This window comes from Cuculus canorus, chromosome 7, assembly GCF_017976375.1.
Source record: "Cuculus canorus isolate bCucCan1 chromosome 7, bCucCan1.pri, whole genome shotgun sequence".
Classification (NCBI taxonomy): domain Eukaryota; kingdom Metazoa; phylum Chordata; class Aves; order Cuculiformes; family Cuculidae; genus Cuculus; species Cuculus canorus.
This window is the reverse complement of record NC_071407.1, coordinates 19,242,987-19,259,984: the sequence shown is the minus strand read 5'-3', so window position 1 is coordinate 19,259,984 and position 16,998 is coordinate 19,242,987. Positions and strand designations below refer to the sequence as shown.

Sequence of the window (16,998 nt, the reverse complement as noted above, 5' to 3'; positions counted from 1 at the left end):
TTTTCTAGAGAGGTAAATATTCTGCATTCCTCAGGTATACAGCATCGAAACAGTTTTTGCAAGCCCATGTTCTGGTATTCTAGACTTAACTCAGAGCAAGAAAAAAGGCAATGTCAGACATACACATATGTCAGCACACACAGAACAACTGTACATATAATCTCCACCTGCACTGTGAAGATTTGTCTACTTTTCCCTAACCTTGGCTGGTCTGTGGTCAGCAACATACTCTAACACATTTCAGTCAACATTAGTCCTTGCAGTCACCTTGGATCACAATAGCAGTAGCTTTCTATAGGTACAATCAACCTATCAGTGACTCCTGGATAACAAGTTTGACCACAGAGAGAGACCACTGACACAGAAGTTAAGAAATGTGACACTAAGATAATAGACAGAAGGGAGATCTGCTTTGAGATTCAGAAGGAGCAGCAGACAGACCTTTCATGAGTACAGTATTAACACTATGAGTTTCTGCTGCAGAATCAGATGTTGGGAACCCTGTCTTTATCCATTGTCGGGCATGGAGGTCGGTAACATCTTTTTCTCTTGGATGGAAACAGCGATCTTTGCAGGAAAGAAAGATATTGTACTATTCTTCTATTGCAATATTGGTCACCTCATTTCACATCATTTAAAATAAGTAACAAAAAAAAACCAATCATGAAACCAAGACTGACATGACGGGGGATGAAATCGATCTTCCTATCACAAGCAGGCAAAGGAGCTGGCACAAGTGTGGATTTCTTCTTGTGCGACAGTGTGTGCCAACAGGCTGGGCAGATGAGATCACACAGCCCTCACAGGTCATTTTCTGCTGAGGGGAAGAAAAGACCCTGAAGACATTGCCAGGATGAAAAACTCCTCCCAGCTCCATGCTCTTTGCTGCTTCCACATTGGTTTGGCAGCCCCACTCCAGCCCAACTCCAATTGTGGATCTATGTTTTCTCTTTCCCTCAATGCTGAACCCTCTTTTTCCAGGGAAACACTGGAAAATGTCACCAAGCATTGCACAGACAAAGTATTTTGCCCAAGCCAAGTCTGTTTGTACCTGCAACTTTCCCCTTGCAGTCCCAATTACACTGCATCCCTTTGCTTCTTCTTTCTCTCTATCCTAGCCATAGTGGTTTTTTGGTGGTTCTTAAACAAAGACCACCCTTACAGCCACTGGTCAGAAGGAAGATTGCTTCCAGGCAAAAAAAAAGAAAGCACAGAGCCACAGTCAAGAGTGGGGCTGGAAAGCTGGCCTTGGAGAAATCGTTCATCTGTGCAGTGGCTGAAGACCTTGTCTATGCCTTAGAAAAGGAAATTAGTATTAGGGCTCAGAGAAGGGCCAAGCTAAGGGGCTACCTTTGGGTTAGGGCTGGAAAGAGACTGTCAAAGGGAAGCTGGAGCTGCTTACAGTTCTGGGCTTGTGGAAATTTTTCATCTGGGCATCTGCTGGGAGGCCTTGATGAAGTCTGCCCTCAGGAAAAGTACCACTAAGGCTCTCACAGCTACACTGGCAAGAGAAATAGCAGATGCATCTACTTCAGTCTCCCAGGACTAAACAGGACAGACTGAGGAGGCAGCATCCTGCTAGCTCTGTAAAACTCATCTCACTCCAGCTAGATCTCAGAAGAGCTTGTAAAACTCACGTGTAAAATGTCCCCGAAACCACCAGGATACAACAGCATTGTTGGGCTGGACAGGGACTACTCTGCCTGGCAAGGAAAATCTAACATGGAGCCAGTCACACACAGCCTCATCTGCTGGCTCCCTGAGGCACAAGACTGTTTTTAATCACTGAGGCCCGCAGCTCGACTGAACTTGGCAGTGCTTCACTCCATTTGATGATTCTGCTGGAAGACATTAAAGTCTTTCTCTTCATTCAGAAGAAGGGGAGTCAATGCCATACAGTCACACTCCCAGACAGAGTTAGACAGGAAATAAAGCCAAAAGCTACTAGTAGCCCAAGGGTTAACTGTCCTTGTCATACCCTTATCTATAGCTAGGCTGTTTTGTTTGGTTTCAAAGCGGAAAAAAAACCCAGCATGCCTGGGATCACATCCTTACTCTCAGAAAGATGCAAGAGATACTAAAAAAAATGGGCTAGCAGTGCTACAGAATTTATTTCCTCTACTCCAACAAGCTGCCTCTGTTCTTTAAAGATTTAGGTGGCTCTTTGTGGAAAAAGCGAGCCAGGAATGATGTACTGACTAAGACACAGACAGGCTCTCTGTCCTGGCCTGAATAGCTCACCCACCAGCTTCAGGCGTACAAAGTCTATACATTCAGTTATGCTGTCCAGACATGCAGTGGGCAGGAAAATATATGCTCCCTGCTTCATTTTTTCCTCATCAGAGCTCTGGTTTCAACCAAAATAAACTAAAGACAGAGATAACATAGTCAGTTCTTGAGTAGATTTTCTTTATGGGAGTACTGAGGACTCTATATATGCTTAAACAGGGAAAAGTCCAGACACACCTATGTCAGCTGTATATACAGATTAGTACACACACACATTAAAAGATGTGCGGGAGGTTAATCAGGCACACACCTAGATGTTGCTATACAGCAGCACATACACCCGCGCATACATGTGGTGCCTCACAGACAGGCAGTTTACAGATGCAAAGACTGTGTACGTGCTCACCTGCACAGGTAAGCGTCTGCTTTTACCTTCCCACATTCATTCTTACGTTCCCATTTACGTGTCCCTCTCACACATGAAAGCAGTGAGAAAAAAACATGACCAGACACTCAGAAATGCATATGCTTCCACAGCACAAAACATACAAACCTGCAACTTTTTTCTCCCCTCTCCTGGCCCACCCAAACACACACTATGTGAATTACTGCAGCAGCAACTGAAAAACGAGTTCCACGTTAGGAGCTGTATGTACCTAAGAGATAGTCCCTAACAACTAAAGAATCCAGCCAGATAAAGCATGCAAAAAAGGAAAGGAAGCGAGAGGTAATTAGGAATCAAGAGAAACTCATGAAGTAACTTGGTCAAGGTCATAGAAATCGGACTGTGATAGAACTTGGTGTCTTCTGACTCTACTCCCCACATATAGAAGCCTCCATATACTAGGAGCCAATCGCTCCAATCCATTTACATCCATTTAAATTTTCTCCATAAAGGCAAACAGAAACACACCTCCCCAGTACTATCGTCAAATGTTAACTTGGCATCCAGTAGTATTTTTGGCCATAGACTGGGTCTTTCCCACCCTTCTTCCCTCTGCAAAGCCAGCTTTTTGTTTAGATTCTTAGCTTCTGTCTGAGGCTGAGCTCAAATATCTGCTTCTCCTCTAGGAAAAGAAAACCACAACACATCTAAACTCTGGAAAATCATCTCATACCTCTTGTTCTTGTGCAGCACTCTGCTACATGACAGGCGCTGAGCTTCAAGCAGAAACCGGGCAGTGTCAGACAGCAGGAGCGGCAGAGAAAGAAAGTCCTGACTTCAGGCATCAGACACATTCTGAGTCCCAGCACTGGCAGCTTTCCATTCACCCAGCGCTACAGAGAGAGAGAGCAGCCGATCTGCCCTGGGAGATAATCTCAGCAGCACATCTGGTCTTTGCTCTGCAACTCGGCATTAATTATGACTTGTGCAGAAAGCATTTGAAATATCCAATGAGATGCAGAGCTTCCCGGCTCCCTCCGCATGGCGAAGGAGAGAGCAGAAAGACAGGCAGGTAGGGTCTTGCCCACCCTCGAAACTGCTGCCAATGTAAACAGCAGGTAAGTATGGGTCACAAGTTTTAACAAAGGCATCCCCCATCGGCTCTGTAATGTATTCATGCTCTAATTGCTTGTCAGATCTATTCTAGATAGCTGGAAAAGCTGAGCAACAGTTGCTGTCTGCATGCCACACTCTGGATCCATTACTGATACAGGCAATGTTAGTTGTGCTGCAGGCAACCTGGTGCCCTGGTCTGGCCGCCTCTGATGTGCTTGCAAAGCATCAGAAGCACAGACTTGGTTTTGGAGAGGAACATCCCCCCACCTCAGCCTTAGCATGCTCTGAGAGTACCTCCATAGCTCTGGGATGCATTGGAAAGTTTTACACAGCTTAGCAAAAGCTAGTCTTTGACCTATGCATCTTTTTGTTGTGCTTACAGCCCCTGCTTTAGCCCTTTACAGAAAGGTTGCCTGATGATGAATTACTTAAAAAAAAATATTTATCACACAATGCCTCATGTAGTTATACAGAGATCAGCCCTCCATCCCACTTACAAAATGTACCCATGTGATTGCAGATCTGCAGTAGTCATCACCCAAAATCTTTGCACCAAGTTTCTGGGGAATTTTACCAAGTCTGGCTAACTTCACCTTCCTCTGCAGGGGAAAAAAAAATAAAACATCATCACTATCTACAGCTACTCATCTGCTTCTGTTATTAAAATATCATGTCTCTAGTCACTGCATAGACCACACTCATCTGAACTTAATGGCCCACCAGTATCTTAGCTACACTGTGGCTCAGTTTGAACACACACACGTAAAAAAAAAAATGCTGACCCAGCAGTCAAGCTCTGAGATTCCAGTCACTGAGACAGTGTTGTCCCACAACTCAGGAAATTTGAAATCAAACTCTGTCTCTACATTCTCTGTTTTGATCAAAAGCTCCTGAAGAAATTACTGTCTCCCGCTACAGGTGAAGGCAGCACCAGGATCAAAAGCTCCAATTCTTGAACGGCAAGGTAGTAAGGTATTTCTCAGCTATTCAAGGTATACCTTGACTAGTAAGGTATTGCACAACTAGACACCAGAAGCCTAGACAATACACTAGACAACATTTAAAGGTCACTAAAGAATGTTTGGGAAGTGATGGAGATTTTTAAACAAAAGGTACAAATAAGATCCTGAGCAGTCTTCACCCTTTTTTTATCTTCTCTTCCCTCATGGTGAACACAGCAGGCTGCAGGTTAGGGAGAGCCTGCCCACAGTGAAAACTGGTGAGCAGGACCAATCCTCTTCTGAATGGCTGAGACACCTTCAGGATTTTTGGCACTATTCCTTAGAACAACGCTTCAAAATGTGTTACGTCTGCTAGTAACATTGGACCCTGGAACTCCATATCTGGGACGGAAGACCGGGAGATGGCAAATGCAGACTTCCATTCTTCCATTCACTTTTCCGTTCCTGTTTTATATCTCTCAAAACAAAGAACAAGGAGGTAGCCAATAAAATAGAAAGTCATATTAACATGTATATTGTTAAACTCTAAGTATAATTAATCTATGAAACTCACAGTCTCCCTGTGGCCAGGGACACAGCATGACTCAAAGCATGATTAGACTTCAGCATAGATTATAATACCATGAGTTGTACAAGAGACAATGAAGACAATGTAAACTCTTCTCCAAAGAAAGAGCAAACACAGCTCTCTGGTGAGAGAAAAAAATGCAGAAAAAGCACATGCTTGCTTACACGAGCATCACAACTAGAGCATAACATGGTAGCTGCTTTGGTGTTGTACCCTGCACACGGTAACTCTGCAGCTGTAGATGTCCCTTGAGAAAAATGCAACATTGTGCTGCATATCTACACACTCCACAGTTATCACCCATCTTCTTATATGAAACCACTCTCAATCCCTTTCAAAGCACTGTGTTAAAAATCATGATTTAGACCACAGAATATGATAAGAATGGCATAAAAATCACTATATATATACAAATTTAATTTGTCTCCTGTGTTTTGACTATCTAGGTTCATGCCTGGATCCTTCTTTCTCTGTTAACTACATTTCTCATAAATGACGTCCAAGATTCACACATAATCAATGGATTGCAGGGTCTGCAGACTCCAGAAGTATACTCAACACTTCAAAAATAGCAATAAAATCTAGAAAGCTGGTCACACTGCATAAAAATTACCATCGAAGTTTTTACCTGGAGATCTCCCTATACACATGTACCAAAGAGAGAAGAGAGAATGGAAACTGAACTCTCTCTTTTCCCATTGCTGTGAATTTGTTTAGCTTTACAGAAGTTTACCACTGGGAGGTTCTTATTTTCCTAAAGTAAAACTTAGGTTCCTATAACTGTTTAGTGAGCTTGAGGCATTTTCTTTCCTGGTGTCATTGCATGGAGAGAGTCCTAGTAATAGTCTCATGAGCTAGTACCACTGCAGCTATTCTTCTGCAGGTACCAGAACATGGAGAAAGCGTCCTGCCTGTACATGTTACTACAAGCCTTGACACTGCCTGGGAAGTTCACTACCACTCACATAGCCTCTGAAATCCAGGCATGTCTCAGGCTTGGCATGTAATTCAGTCTTGAATCTAGTTGCAACAGACAGGAATGGTGAACCCACATGAACTCAGAAAGTACTCCTCCTCATCTCTGATTGTGAGCAAACTTGTTGGCTTGCACAGCTCCAGAAAGTGCCTATAGGGTGTGGGTATTTTTAGACATTGGCTTACACTGAGGATTAGCTAATCACAGATATACTCAAACAGACCTGTCTGAGGGAGCTCTGATCTAGCAAACTGCTTCATCTATTTGTACAGAAAGGACCTAGTATCAAAGTTGGAATGAGAGCTTAAGTTTCCTAATTTTCAAGTAAGCTGAGCCTTGTACATGCTCATTTTCTAACCCTGGAAAACACGGATACTTGAATATCTCCTTGTATCCTGTTGAAAGCTGGCAGTGAAATGGCCACAGCTTACAGAGCTGAACCCAGCAGGAAAGACTTCAGCAGTGTGTCCCCAGTACACCAAATTTCTTTTCCACTTTCCTCCCTCTCTGAACACTTTGGACAAATCCTTCTCTGAAGAAAATGTCTCCATGCCCTTCCCCTCTTCTGGGAGGGGGTCCTGATCTTTACTGGTAAAATGAAATCTTTTGAGAATACACAGTCTTCTGCTTACTGACTGATAAAACAGTTCACCCTGGGTTAAAAGATTATCCGTAACTACGTTCATCCTTCTACCACAGTAGATTCTGCTTAATCTATGCGAGGTGTCTTCCCTTCTCTCTAAAATATGTCAGGAAAGGAACTGACTGAGCAGCACTGTATATTACTCTGGCACAGACTCTGACCAGTTTATGCTCTAAACTGAGATTCTAACTGCTTGCTCACAGAGAAAAAAATTATAAACAGACTTAAACATCATTTAATCTCAGCATTCTGAATTCAGACCCAAACCCCTGTGTTTATTGGTCTATTTTTCTCTAAACAAAAGGCAAGAAGCATTTCAAGAACAAAACATCGAGAGCAACAAAAATTGCCATTTTGCAGGCAGTGATCTGGACAAATGTGCCCTGGAAAACTTCCTTCTCCTCACAAAATAAGAACATCTTTTACAAAACTTTGTATTTACTGACTCTTGCACATGCCTGTCTGCATTTAGTTGACAGCTTCCACAGACTTGACTGGAGCTTTATCTGCAGAAAGTATCTGACCTGCAGATCTTCTCTTTCAGGTGAGCTGTATATTGATGCCCTCCCTGCATAGAAAGATTTTACAAAAATTCTGGGTATTAGAAAGTAAAAAACTGTTATCACATAGTATAATTGTTGCCATTAGTGTCTCATCACTAGAGAAAGACAAAAATTCCAACTGTGGGTTCAAATGCAAGGGTCACAGAGTCTGAAATGTGTTGTTGATCCTCATTTCTTATACAGAATAAAACAAGCCACCTGGACTTCTGGCCACCCTGGAACCTGGCAGGGCTTGTGATCTAGATTCACATCCAGAATTTAGAAGACCAGCTCCATTCAGAAAACTGAACAATCTTATGTCTTCAAGCCTTCCCATATCCCAAGCCTGAGAGGCTGATAACCTAAGCACAATCATTCACTGAGAAGCAGATAGGATCAACATTGAACACATGGGTGCTTATTAAACTTCATGATAAATACCTCTTGCAATGTGTAACCTGCAATTGTAAAATTCACTACCAGGCAACTTGTATGTTTTCACTTTGTTGCTTCCTCAAATTCAAACAATTAGTTAACAAATCTTTTAGCTATTTCCCACATATTTATCTTTATCCTCCACTATCCAACTAAAATCCTCAGTCAATATAAAGCAGTTAAACCAGTTTTCAATACCCCTCACTGTCTATTTATCTAGTGTGTACTTTGTGAATTTGTAAATGGGTATATTAAAGGAGATAGTGCTGAAAGCCTTGCTAAATTTAAGACAAACAATAATCACTACTGTTCCACCATTTCATCACAGAAGGTTATCAGGTTGGTCAAGCATAACTTCCCCTTCATAAATCCATGCTGAATACTCCCAGTCACCTTTTAGGTCTTAATATGTTAGGAAATGATTTCTGAGGTTGTTTGCTCCATCACCTTCCCAGCAACAGAGGTGAGGCCTGTAGTTCCCTAGGTCTTCCTTCTTGCCTTTCTTGAAGACAGAAGTCTTCAGGGACCTATCCAATCACATGCCTTTTCAAACATCATCAGGAGCGGTCTCATACATTTGCCAGCTCCCCCAGCACTTATGGATGCATCTCACCATGTCCCATGGACTTGGGTATATCCATTTTCTTTAATTATTCCCTAACCTGATTGTCCTTTACTGAAAAGAACTATTCCTTGCTTCAGACTCTCCCACTGGCTTCAGGGATTAGGGAATGATGAAGATAGATCTGATCAGTAAAGTCTGAGGTGAAGGTGGCATTAAGTACCTTGCCCAATTTTATGCTCTTTGTCATCAAGTCTCCAGCCTCCTTCAGTAGTGTGCCCACATTTTGCCTGTCTTCATGCTGTTGATATGTCTGAAGTAGCCTTTCTTGTTGCCACTTATAGGTGGGTTTTAGCTTTCCTAAGTCCATTCCTGCATGTTCAAACAGTTTCTCTGTATTCCTCTTAGATCACCTGTTCCTTCTTCCACTTCTTCTATACTTCCTTTTTAGGTTTGAGTTTTGTCAGAAGCTCCTTGTTCATCCACACAAGCCTCCTGCCACCTTCCATTGGTTTTCTGTGTGTACGGAAACACTGTTCTTGAGCTTGGAGGAAGTAATCCTTGAAAATCAACAAACTCTCCTGGCCCCCTCTTCTCTCCACAACCATGTCCCAAGGGATCCTTGCAAGCATATCCCTGAGAAGGCCAAAGTCCGCTCTCCTGAGGTCCACAGTTGTGATCCTTCTATTCACTTTGCCGAACAAGGCTGCATTCAGCGTGGCTGTTCTACAGATACTCACAGTGACCTCAGGCAAGTTACTGGATTGCTCAATGTCTCAGATTACTTCTTTACAAAAAAATAAGACAATAGTCCTTCCCTACCCTTAAGGCTGCATTATGAAGGTAAAATACGTTGGTCATAAAGCAGTAATAGAAACTGCAGGTACATCTGACAGAGATAAGTTAGAAAAAATAACCTAATTGGATCTCAAAACTAGATCTTAAAACTTTCTGTGTCTCAGTTTCTATACCCACAAGGGTACCCTCTTTTTGCGATATCTTTGCCTGGGGTAAGGCTAACCAGCGCCTCCTCACAGTGCCCTAGTCCTGATATCTGAACTCATAACCCCCATCATCTTTCTCCTCCTCTTCCCTTGGCCGGAGCCATCTCCCAGCATAAGACAAGACTGAAGAGCAAATACTGATAAGCTGCATCAGGCGCCAGCTGTCTGTGCAGAGATAACAGCACACATCAGGCACAGCAAACACTTAGCACTATTCTCCCTAGACACCTGTGGGAACCTGCACAAGGGAAGCCCACCCTGCCATCTAGTGAAGGGGCTCTTCTTGGCCCACCCAGGAGTCCCACTTAAGACTGGCTCCCTGGGGAAGCCCTCTAGCAAGACAGAAAGCACAAACCTCCTTTCTCTCTTCCCACTGGGCAGATAACAGAAGCCACCTCCTCTTCTTCATTACTGTGGTATCTTAGCATCTTAAATTCACTAATATGATTCTACGCTTTTGATGTTCTTACTGGAAAATCCCCATCTTACAGGTGGAGAAATTAAATCCCAGACTACCAAGACTTAGCATCATATCCTAACTCCTAAACAGCCTCTCATTGTGGTGGACATGAATCTAATACCAATATCTGAGTCTTCAAATCAATCATGTTTTGCTTTCATTCAGATGTTTTCTGAAAGACATTTACTCATCTAAACCAGGATCCTTAATTAGGCTTATGTAGGGCTATTCTTCCATTACCCATAATAACATTGAGCCAGGTATAAAATTACATCTCGGAGACTTGTGTCCTAATTTGCAGCTCTCCCCTAATACAAGAGATCATAGAATCACAGAATCATTTAGGTTGGAAAAGACTTTTAAGATCATCAAGTCCAACCACAAACCTAACACTGCCAAGTCCCACTAAACTATTCCCCTAAGCACCACATCTACACGTCTTTTGAATACCCTCAGAGATGGTGATCCAACCACTTTCCTAGAAAGCCTGTTCCAATGCTTGACCCAATATCCAGTCTAACCCTCGCCTGGCACAATTTGTGGCCATTCCCTCTTGTCTGTCGCTAGTTACCTGGGAGAACAGATCAACGTCCACCTCGCTACAACCTCCTTTCAGGTAGCTGTAGAGAGCAATACAGTCTCCCCTCAGCCTCCTTTTCTCCAGACTAAACAACTGCAGTTCCCTCAATTGCTCCTCATAAGACTTATGCTCTAGGTGGTCCTCACAGGGCCCTGATTGCCAGCAAAAACACTCCTCGCACTGTTTTGCTGGCAGAAGAAGAAAGAATCCCCACATCACGGTTTATCTATATGAACAAGTGGATTGGAATTAATGATAGTTGAGTGCTTCCCACTGTGGACACTTCTTTAGAATTAAAAAGTGACTATTCCTCCTGAATGGAGAAACCACTTGTTCTTGCATGCTTTTGCAGCATGATTACTTCGTCACAGGGTAAAGCTCTCTGTGTTTGCATAAAGGAAGCACATCCCTTCCAACTGCTTCACTCTTCATCATTCACAAGGAACTGATGAAAGCTTGGGATAAGAAGAAGGAGAAATTAGGATAAATTAATAGAGAAATAAGGGGGCTGTGACATGCATTTCTGGCAGACGAGCAAGGAACTGCTCGTGGCAAGAAAGAATATGTAAACAGAAGAAAACAAACACAAACATAACACAAGATCAACACAGACTGATTCTGTATCCATGCAGTGCTGGTTGCGTGCTGAGCTTTAAGCAGGAGTTATGCTACTCAGCTTTCAATTCAGCTTTTGTAGCTCGTGGCCTAAAATTCATTTCTAAATACATTACAGTTTTCATCCGATGCAAGACAAAACTGAGAGGTGAGTAGATACAAAGGGATTTCCTTAAAGCAGCTCTATTTCTTCAGACTAGAAGTATAGCACATGCACAGAGAAAGGAATGACCTCCTCTCCTCCCAACTACGTCCATCACTTTCAATGCATCCACCTTCGGAGTACACTGGCAGGCTCACACTCTTCCAAGCTTATGGCAAAGAACCCGTTGCATTTAGCACTAAGGCATTGCTACAAGCACTGCATATTAAAGAGCAGCTGCAGAACAGCATGACTGTAGGGCATAGAGAGACTCTCCAGACAAATTTTTAGTGGTGTAAACTCAGCAAAAGTTGCCTATCATGGAGGCAAGAAGGATCATAGGGAACAGTTTTAATTACACTCCGTCAGAATATGCTCCAAAACTCACTTTTATCAAGCCACCGTGACAAACTTTGTTCTTAAAGGCATAATGAAAACATGTAGAGTACTCTCAAATTTCAGTTTACAAACTCTTCTGCTCCAAATGAGATGGACCAGACTCAAGAATTCAGGAGCCTGAAACTCAGGGAAACTTGTTAGGAATTATTTTCCCCATAAACAAGACAGCTTGTCTTCAAAAGAATTAGGAACTCTAGGATTTTATTTTAAGGCCACATTTGAAGTGTATTTCAAAGCACACATTCCATATGGCTTTTGAGCCTGAATGTGTCTCCTATTAATGATTTGGGTTCCTCAGCAACTTTGGGGATTTTTCTGTTTTATTTTAGGCACCTTTGCTGCTCACCTTTAAACACAGTTCATGTGCCTGCATCAAAATGTAAGAAGATACCCTCAACATTTTTGATTTATGTTTCTTCAATACATCAGCAAAGATTAAAATGTGGCTAAGCCTTCCCTTTTATCTTGGCATAATTCATTTTTACACCATATCAACCTTCTCCAGGGCTGGATATTTACATATTAATAATGAAGCCTGCTTTTTAATCCCTCCCCTCATTCCTTCAGCTTTGTATATTAAAAAGTGTCGATAGATAAGACTTGGCTCTCAAATTAGTGGTGGTAGCAAAGCAGAGTTCAAATTATTCAATTAAAACACAGACACAGCTATGTCTGCTGTCCTCCTACATCTGAGCTAACCCTGGATTTCACACACAGAGAAATTGCCCTGCTCTTATTCTGATGGAGGAAGGGTAGGTTTGATCATTTCCCCAAACTGGCTAAAACCATTTAGAAAAAACAGTTTGAACATTTTGGCTACCCCTTAGTTATTGACATACCTCTAAATGCTTCGTGAAGTGCAAAGAGGCTAAGGATGCAGCTCCATGGCCGCTTTCAGCCAATTTTATCTGTGGGCAGCACTCAGAATGAACAAGCATATCCTCCTCCACCCCACCACCTCTCCTCACTGTCCTCATTTTGTTGGAACAACTAGTCCTGCAGCTGCAGGGTTATGTCAGGGCCAGGGAGCCAATCCACCTACAAACTTATCCTCACCTGCCTTTTTTTCCTGCCAGGTCATTTCCTACTGCACAGCTGCACAACCACTAGTATTACCAAAATGAAAAATGGTAGGAACACATGGTTGCAAGGTGGGAAAAGATCACTCTGACAGCAGCTAGCACTTCAGTCAGCTCAGAGAAACAATGAAACTACAGCATAAAGAATCTGTTCGTGCAGCTTGGACTACAAGCAAACATAGCCAAGGGGACTGATGCATTTGAGTATTAGGGTAGAGAGGCAAGGCAAGGCAGACTGCCCAGGATGTACCATTTTCTTGAGTAGCTTTTAGTCACAGAGAAGAAAAACCTCAATACATAACTATAATTCTTGTAAACTCTGCAAACATCAGTGCTTCTCTTTCATGGGCCTAAGCTGGCTCTCACTAATAGCAAAAGCAGCCTCCACACTGACATTGATGGAACCTGATCAAATCTCCAGTACATGAAAACACAAACAAACAGCAGCTGTTGCTGCATTACCTCCCTGCACTGCCCTTCTCCCACATTCTCATTATTTCATTCTATGTTTTTTGATTTCTCATAAAGCCCCAGTTCCTGGAATCAAATGTAAGAGTAAGAAGATCTGCCTCTTTTAAAGCAAAATCTAAATATTATCTACCAGCTTTGCAGAGAAATTTAGTGGTACAGAAAAGGAGGAGATTGATTAGGACAACACTGCCCCCATGAAGAAGCAAATAAACAAAAAAGAAATCCATCCCTACCTTTATGCTATCCATATGGTTTTACCATTTTAGGATTTTTAACTATTTATTGTTCTTAGTACCTAAAAAAAAAATGCTTGCTCTGGAACTATTCCAAGACACTGACAAAACATGAACACAAACAAAAAAAGAAGCCAAATTTGCACTAATACCAACAGTGCTGACAATATCATGCCCTAGAGGAGGGTGCTTTCACTGGAATGTGTACCATTTGTCCTGACCGAATGTCTCCTTTTTCCTCACAGTATTTATTTGACACTCACAGCAAGGCTGTAAAATACACACTATAAGATCCACTACAATTAGGCACAGAAACATCACCTCTGAGATTCTGAGAGTCCTGATGGAGGAACTGTGGGAACCTGCACTGAGCTCAGAGTCTAGAGGATCCTTTCACTGTGGACTTCAGAAGGAAAGCAAAACAAGCACATACTCATGTTTGAGAAGGAATCATAGTAGATCAGTTTCTATTAGTGAAAAGGACTTGTTCTACCCACAGAACAACAGCACCACATGTAACCTCTCAGAACCAGGTAAAAGCTCCCTTTTCTACATGTGCCCTTTCCTCTAAGTAAAAGAAGGTCCTAGGAAAAAATTACATCATCAGTAGAGATTGTATCTCCTCCAGACAAACCAAATGCTGTTACATAAAGACTCAAAATCAGAAGAGTCATTATTCAAAAGGAAAAAAAAAAAATAATAAAAAAAACCCACAAACCAAACCCAAGATAAAAAGTACTAACAAACACTGGGTCTTCTTAGTGACCTTGTGCTATTTGAGCCTCCCTCAATTGCACCAAGGTCACTTCTTTCCCCTAGATCCCAGAAAAATAGTAATTTCATTTCAGCAAATGTAGTTGTATTATCTAACCCTTATCTGGCACTTTTTTAGCTGTGCCCCTCAAAAGAGCTCGATACAACTATTTACATGAACTCCAGCAGCAGCATACAAGCCACTTCAAAGCACAGAGTGTCCAGCACAAAGCCAGTAGCTGCTGTCAGCAGCAGTGAATCCAGAAGAAAACATCCGTGAACCCTTGTTCTATGCTAAACCATAAACACATCTCCTATCTTATCTATGACTTGAGAATTTGAAGATTGTGGTATAATAACAGCACTGAAAGTCTGGATTTTTTGCTTGTTATAACAACAGGAATTGTCAAAGCTGTATTATCTTAGAGATGTTCAGTCAGCCTGACCCTGTTGTTCTTCCTCATGCTACACTCTCACTGAAGTCAGTGGACACTTAGTCTTCTCAACTGGGCCCTACATAAGCTAGATGAAAAGTTTTTCTGCCTCTGGCTGTATGGATATTAAAGATGGGCATCTGTCCTTGTGATAGAAGATTGGGATAACTGGGCACTCTCGGCACTCTCCTTTTTGACCCCATAAGGATAAGAAAGTTCAGCAGAATAGTTCATAATTAGCAATAAAAATCTGAGAACTGACAATAGTGATATGTTTATTATCACTATCCATGTCTGAGCGTCAATTATACAGTCTGGATATGCCCTCTCTTCCCATTCCTTTCCATCCCCTGGCAAAAAAAAAAAAAAAAAAAAAAAAAATCAACCCAAATCCCTTGCTTCAAAAGACTTCAGACAATCAAGAGCTTATCTAGGCATCTCAGTGATTTTACAGCATTACGCATATCCTAGTATCACAAGAATATGTTTTACCTTGAGGCAAATGTTTTAATTTATGTGCATGTGAGCTATTTGCAATACCTCCACCAAATGGAGCCCATATAGCCCGTCGGATGGCTTTCACCCAATCTTCCATTTCATTCTGGGAATTAGCCATGAGCAGGAAAGCCTCATGATTGACAGGCGTCTTTTCCCGGTCCCCCGCACCACCTGAAAGACAGAATACAAATCTCCTTTAGCATTCAGTTCAGAAGAGAGCAATCAATGCTTTTAACTACCAAAAAGTCTGGGTTCATGATATGATCAAATGATTATTTTAATTCAACAGTTTTACACACAATTCCTACTCATGTTCTGCAGCATTCACAAAGCATGGGCTGGTCAGACTGGAAGACTGATCAAAGCAGAAGCGCAAAACATGCATTCCCAGCATGAGAACCTGGAGATGATGTACCTGCTGTCCCAGCCATAAGAGAAATGAAAGCACAGACTGCAAGACTCTTCTGGAAGAGTACAACGTGAATTCAACATACCTGTGCTTAGGTATTGAGAAATTATTACCCAAAATGGGTATCAAGTGAATTGTAAGACATTTTAGTGCTTGAGATGCAGAAGCTGCAAGATCATCCACTTTCCCCAAGTCTCTGGGAATTTCTAGTCTCAATATAGAAAGAGACACCCATTCTGATTTTGGATCCAATTCAGAAGGAACATTTTGAAGAGGAATTAAGACATGGGGATATGAATCTGACTCTCTCACTTGAAATAAGAACTTTAGGAGCTATTAATGTTGGCACACAGTATCTTGGGAAAGTACTGACCAGAATATCAAATGTACAGAATATCAAACACATTCAGGCTGTTGTATACATCTGTCATTTGTGGACACTCAGAGACTTACAACATTTTCATTTCCCATTTCCTTCTTAGGTCAGCACCCACTTTAGTAAGTTTAAATCTTCCCCTCACCCCTCATTTTATGTTTCAGAGCCGGATACAACCTAATGAGGGCCATATAAGTACATTAAAGCTTTATTGGAGCAGCCTCTGTATAAAGAGGCTACTGATGCTGTCCAAAACAGCAGCTGCATAATTAGGAGCCTGGAGCTGCTCCATCACCATGGAAACTGCCTTTGGCTTTGCTATGGAGATAACATCTTAGCCGTTGTGTCACTGTCATTTCTAAGCTTACATGGCTTTCAGTACCTACTGGCAAGCTAAAACTGCCAGGCTGTGCTGAGCAGCTGAGATTGTCTGTCCATGGACTTCAGAGATAAGAGCAGGATGATGGTATGCAGTGGTTTCTGCAGAATTGATTTAGCATACACAGAACGTGTGCCTCCTAAATCCTTGCTAATCTGGGGAAAGGAGCAAGCTGGGAGCTGCTTGCAAGCCAAGGAAATAATTTTTCTTGCTATTAATTGCTTCCTGACCTAGCCACACTCATGGATCATATGCTGATTTGCAAAGCAAAAGAGGTAAAATGAGATATGTTGGAAAGGATTTTGTGGCTCTCTAAGAAGCAAGTCACTGAACTGGGAAACTGAGGCAGCCTTTCAGTAAAGAGAAGAGATAACGGCCACCTGGGACTAGGTATGCAGCTTAAGAAACCAAAGCCATGCTTTTTTTTTCCTGACATGTATCCAAATTCTGCTTCTTCTGACTTTGTCAGACAGTCTACAACTTCGAATTTACTGAAAGATTCATAATCCTTAAGAAATACAAATCATAGAATCATAGAATTACTAGGTTGGAAAGGACCTACTGGATCATCAAGTCCAACCATTCCTAACAATCCCTAAACCATGCTCCTCAGCATCTCATCCACCAGTCCTTTAAACACCTCCAGGGAAGGTGACTCAGCCACCTCCCTGGGCAGCCTCTGCCAGTGCCCAATGACCCTTTCCGTGAGAAATTTTTTCCTGATGTCCAGCCTGAACCTTCCCTGGTG

At 42.1% G+C, this 16,998-nt stretch overlaps 1 protein-coding gene across 7 annotated transcripts in view; it reads right to left on the bottom strand.

The window, feature by feature from the left end:
* Positions 1-16,998, bottom strand: part of ARHGAP22 (Rho GTPase activating protein 22) — a 145,295-nt gene that overhangs the window by 29,582 nt on the left and 98,715 nt on the right. For 4 of the 7 annotated variants that reach the window (XM_054071628.1, XM_054071629.1, XM_054071634.1 and 1 more), the window contains one exon: positions 15,081-15,257. In XM_054071628.1, the coding sequence (XP_053927603.1) occupies positions 15,081-15,257 (177 nt within the window). Of the gene's footprint in view, positions 1-3,347; positions 3,778-15,080; positions 15,258-16,998 lie in introns of those variants that run through there. The other 3 variants (XM_054071631.1, XM_054071632.1, XM_054071635.1) reach the window with 2 other exon arrangements.